Genomic DNA, 5,473 nt, shown 5'->3' with positions numbered 1-5,473 from the left:
TGCCGGTCGCACAAAATAATTTGAAGTATGTTTTGATTCCGAACCGTCATGATAACCGACTCCCAACAAAAGCAGCGATCCACGCTTTCCGCTTAGATCTTGCACAAGCTTTACAAATTTCCTAGCATTCGAGTTATTCGGCCACCATTTAAAACTCACGTTAAAGTTTTTGCCTACACAGCTTTTCTGTACAAGTTTTTGGTCATTCGTAGCCAGTGGTCGACAAGCGGGATGGAAAAGAGTGTTCATTCCAACACAAAGCTCCCGTTGTTGATCTGTTATACTACTAGTCCAGGCTCCTTTCTCAAAATCATTTGCAAGTATCATTAACAAAACCATGTACATATTTCGCATGAACGAATCCCCAATAAAATAAATATCCTTAAATGGGGAGCGTTCAATCAATTGACATGCATCTTTGCCGTAGTATTTGTTCCAAGTGCAACTTTGGTCCTGTGTAATCCAATTCGAAAGCTCGGCATGGTTTTAGAGTCGGGTGTCCACGCACCTATAAATACATTGTCGTCATTTAAACCAATGCTTCAATCCGGACAGGTTTCATTAAAAACGGGGCTAGTTTGGAGCTGACTTTATACTGGGCCATATAACCCAGTGTATTCCAACCTTTTAAGCCGCGGAACACTTTGGGCATTGAAATAACCACAAAACACGAAACGAAATTTTATCAAGAAGCATTAAGATAAACAAGCTCACACTTCAACTTGGTTATTCTAGCTTTCGGGATTTTTTAAGCTAGAGCCTGATTTGGGGTATGTACTTTAATGTTAAGACCGCCTTACAACTCCAAATCAAAGTCTGGTAATATTAATGTAGATGAACGATGGAACATAGCGTTTGCTTACTGAGAACAGTTGCAGGTTTGATTTGAGACTTCGCCACATGTGCCATTCAAGTAATTGTTGCAACATGGGTGACTACCTTCAGGGTTGCACCAACTTCCAACTCTTGGCCAAGAACTATGTGGAATTGAATCTAAAAAGCTGTAAAATATAGCCACTAAAAATATAACATAAGTCGGTTTAGCAATTTCATAATGACACTATCATGCCCCACACAAAGGTTGTGTTATATATGCCCGATTGCTTTTGTTTTCTTTATTCAGTTTTTTACTGAAGTAACATAACTGTTACTGATAACAAGCAAATAAACAAAAAATGAGGTGAAAATGTCAGTTTTGAAAAAGAATTGCCTAAAATGTATATAAGTCTGGCAATACGCCTTGATAACAAGAAGGATTGTGTATTGATGTTGAATTTCCGGCATCGTAATCGCACAAACTAAGAAAACGTAGATTCGTTTGTGGTCGTTATCAAATTCCTTACGTTGGGAAATTTTTTTGTGAGACTAGATATTTTTGATCTTATCGTTTTATCTTGGAGAAATATATTTTAGTATTCATGCCTTTAGTTTAATTTAAGGTTTTTGAGCATCTTTTTACTGTCTTCATTTTTGTCCAAAGTCGGACTTACTTATAGTAACCGCACTTCTCATTCTTTCCCCATCTTTTTACTGGAATTTTCTGATGTTTCCAGTACCGCAGAAACGTTTCGTCCAACTCAGCCTTTCTTGTTTTGTTTATTGGCGTGGACAATCTCCAAAAACCTTCCATCATCATATGGTTAAGTTCCTCAAAAGTTGCACTTTGATTGTAGCTCAGCGTTTGATCAGACAAGAACTGATACAAATGCCAGGTAACAATGCACGAGGCAACAAAAGCAACTAAACTGCATGATTTTGCAACTTTCACTGTGTTTTTCAACGTCATCGCTAGAATGTGAGTAAAGGCGAGTTTAAAACGCCAAGTTAGCCCAGTTGTGAAGTTTCTCCTTGGATTGACATATGGTAGTCACAAGATTTTTTTTAACTTAAAATGTTATGTTACGTTCAAAAAATTCAAACATATTTTTCAAAAAAACGGTCTACTCATATAGAAATATATACTTTCTGGGCTTGCAGAACACAAAAAATAGATCACTTGTGTTATAACACTTGAATCAACTAGTAACTGCAACTCTATTAATAGTTTACAGTTTGAAAGTTTTTTAAATTTTTAAAAAGTACAGATTTTATTTTAATGCAACGTTTATAAACAGTCAACACACAACTCAAAAACAAGCATATTTCACAAAACAAAAACGAGCGACAACTAGATATTATCCTGACGGTTTGACACAGTCAAAGTCAAGGTTTCATTTTTTTCGACTAAGACAAAGATTTTCGCCCTTTGTGCTTAACTACGAACCGTGTCGTGACGTTAGGTGTACAAAATATGGTTACGTAGCTGGTAACTGATTTACCCGAAAAAACTAAACAGAGTTAACTCTTTTTTTGCATTAAACGCAATTGTAACAAATGTTAAAAATTACTTATGACAGTTATTGCTTGTACAAACACGCATCAATGCTTATGATTAACGATATATCTATAACACTTTTAAAATGTGGGATACCTTTTGGGAGTTTTCTAACAAAACGCGCCCCTCCGTTTGTACACATTCAAAACATATGAAAATACAACGCGTGTTTTTGTCAATGATAACAACCAGACGTCGATGCCCTCAAACGGTAATAAAGCCTGTCTCATATTACCATCGACTTTTATAGCCTACATCTCAACAAGGCGGCTAAACTTTTGTTGATAATAATAAAAATTACTATAAAGTGTCATACTTTGCCAAAGACTTTATCCATACTCTGAACAAACTTTTTTCGACCTAAATTTTAAAATTTGGCCGATGGAATGAAGCAGTAACTAGGTTGTTTGTACCTTTTAAGTACAAATGCGGTACAGGTTATGGTGTTCTGCGAGCTAAGACAAAACTTCGTACCTTTGAACGCTTACAAACGTGTGACAACTGACGCGACCCACCAATGTTGCACCAACTCTTAAAGGTGTGGTTTAACCAAGAAGAGGTACGTGCCACGGTTAACACAATACGTACCGTACCGTTCCGACTTTTTTCGTATTCATTGGCACTGGGCGTGTGATTCTTTTTTTGTACTTCAATCAAAGGTACCACAAACAAAGGACTGCAACAGACCAACTCGACATTACAAACTATGTAAGTTGCACTTATTAAAACTTTTATGCTTTGGAATTTTAAAAGGTTTCAGGTACTTTTTTATTCATGGGGGTTCGAACCCAGGACACTCGCGGGAACTTAGGCGAATGGTCCGGCGCACCTGACCCTTATACAGAGTTTTTGCCTTTTGTCATTTATTTTTTTCACGGGGTTCGAACCCAGGACACTCCCGGGGACGAATCCCGATCAGTTTTGTTATGTCTGTAAATGGATCAGGCTTGCAAGACCATTCGACCAAGTTCCTGCCCAACTTTTTGTCCTTTCTGTTCGCCCGAAAAGTGAGGACGTGTAGCGACCTCTCTCGCTACGGTTACCGTCACTACCGTGTTCCACTGCAAGCTGGAGAGATTGCCTTCTTTCTTTTACTCTCGTCTTATACGTCGTGTTCCAACCGTTTCGCACAATGATTTTTCATGAAGCCCATACCTCTTATAAATATCTCGCTACTTTTTGTGACCCAAAATGTGCAAAAACGTTATTTTTGCATCTGACAAAAACTAATAACTCAGTAAATAGGAAATCAAGGGGGAAATGATGTGGCCTCAGTTTAACTGAATGAAATATAACTTTTGCATTAACTTTGGAACCCATGCTACACAGAAAAGTTTAGATTTACTTCGCGTGATCAACGATCTAAAATTTATTTGCTAATGCACGCGAACATTTACTTTAATTACGAAGGGCATTCAACCCATTTAACAAAACTTGGTTTTTCATAACATTTATAGCCAGTCCATAATGCGTTCCATCAAAACTATGCACGTTTTTTGCTAAATTTCGAAAGTCCAAATATGTAACAATTACAGATTTCAGGTATGTTCGCATTTCTTTGCAAAAATGTCGATTTTTTTGTTGTTTTGCAGAAATAAGTGTTTTGCAGGTTTTAAAAGTCTTTGTGGCATAGGGAACACAAAAACAATTCGGGGCCAGCGATGTTTATGCGAAACAGAGGTGTTTTTGTAAAACTGGCTTACTGCTTGCATTGCTGGCCGCACAAAATAATTCAAAGTATGTTTTGATTCCGAACCGTCATGATAATCGACTCCCAACAAAAGCAGCGATCCACGCTTTCCGCTTTGATTTTGCACACGCTTTACAAATTTTCTAGCATTCGAGTTATTCGGTCACCATTTAAAACTCACCTTAAAGTATTTGTCTACACAGCTTTTCTGTACAATTTTTTGGTCATTCGTAGCAAGTGGTCGACAAGCGGGATGGAAAAGAGTGTTCATTCCAATACAAAGCTCCCGTTGTTGATCTGTCATATTACTCGTCCTGGCACCTTTCTCAAAATCGTTGACAAGTATCATTAGCAAAACCGTATACATATTTTGCATGAACGAATCTCCAATAAAGTAAATATCCTTAAATGGGGAGCGTTGAATCACTTGACACGCATCTTCACCAACGTATTTGTTCCAACTGCAACTTTGGTCCCTTGTAATCCATTTTGAAAGCTCGGCATGTTTATAGAGTCGGGTGTCCACGCACCTATAGACACATTGCCGTAATTTAAATCAGTGCAGAGCTGTACGTCGTGTCAAGCTTTGGCCTAAAGGTAAATGAAAACGGGCTTGACTCAGGTCTGACTTCTCATCCGGTCACATTTGTGTCGCAATTTCACTTGTTAAATCTAACATTTGGGCCATATCTTTAAACAAATTGGATTGGTTTGGGGCTTGTACTTCATAGTTAGGGGCACCTTACAACTGTTTATAATATCTTTCATTAAACTGTGCGCAAAATAAAAGTCGCTAACTGCGTACTGATAACATCAGTTACAGGTTTGTGGTGAGACTTTGCTGCATCTTCCATGTAAGTAATCACAGCAACATGGGTGACTTCCTTTAGGATTGCACCAACTTCCAACTATAAGTGTTCCCATTAAAACAGAAATAGTCGGTTAGGCTGAATACAGTATTCCACCCTTAGAATGGGATTAACCGGCAAAATAAGCAAGTAAATGGGAGGAACCACAGATGAGATCAGATAAAAGGTATGCTTATACCGTAGTGTCTCTTTTCAACAATATACAATAATACAATTTCCGGATGTCTGCTAACCAGAGTTGTAAGTCGGGCCGGGTTGGGACTTGGGTTTTTTCAAAAAAACGGCTTGATTCGGGCCTGACTTTAGACTTTGTATCAGTATTTAAAAAAATAAATTTAACTAGCTGAATAACCAGCTGCTGGACCTGACCTAATGTCAAACAGCCCTAAAGCGTCTTCTTCGAGACCAATTATCTATTGTGTTTGTTGTCTTGGTCTTTTCAGAGGCTTCAAGTATAGGCCTGTCACCCAAATTTTCAAGCCAAACGGCAAACGGGCTTCTCAAAACCGATTCTGGTTCGGGTCGGGTTTCGGGCGTGGT

The 5,473-nt window shown here is 38.2% G+C and overlaps 1 protein-coding gene and 1 pseudogene across 1 annotated transcript; both read right to left on the bottom strand.

Annotated features, from left to right (window-relative positions):
- Nucleotides 1-462: 462 nt before the first annotated feature.
- Nucleotides 463-1,937, bottom strand: LOC145230174 (uncharacterized). The gene is made up of 3 exons (XM_080095558.1): nt 1,491-1,937; nt 864-1,001; nt 463-508 (listed from the first exon to the last, which is right to left on the bottom strand). The coding sequence occupies exons 1-3, from the start codon at nt 1,784-1,786 to the stop codon at nt 487-489; spliced, it is 456 nt and encodes a 151-aa protein (XP_079951684.1). The 5' UTR covers nt 1,787-1,937; the 3' UTR covers nt 463-486.
- A 1,713-nt stretch (nt 1,938-3,650) lies between these two features.
- On the bottom strand, nt 3,651-4,988 carry LOC145229665 (uncharacterized; annotated as a pseudogene).
- Between the last annotated feature and the right edge of the window lie 485 nt (nt 4,989-5,473).

Source organism: Phallusia mammillata, chromosome 5 (assembly GCF_965637545.1).
Source record: "Phallusia mammillata chromosome 5, kaPhaMamm4.hap1.1, whole genome shotgun sequence".
Lineage (NCBI taxonomy): Eukaryota > Metazoa > Chordata > Ascidiacea > Phlebobranchia > Ascidiidae > Phallusia > Phallusia mammillata.
This window is presented reverse-complemented; position numbering and strand designations above follow the sequence as displayed.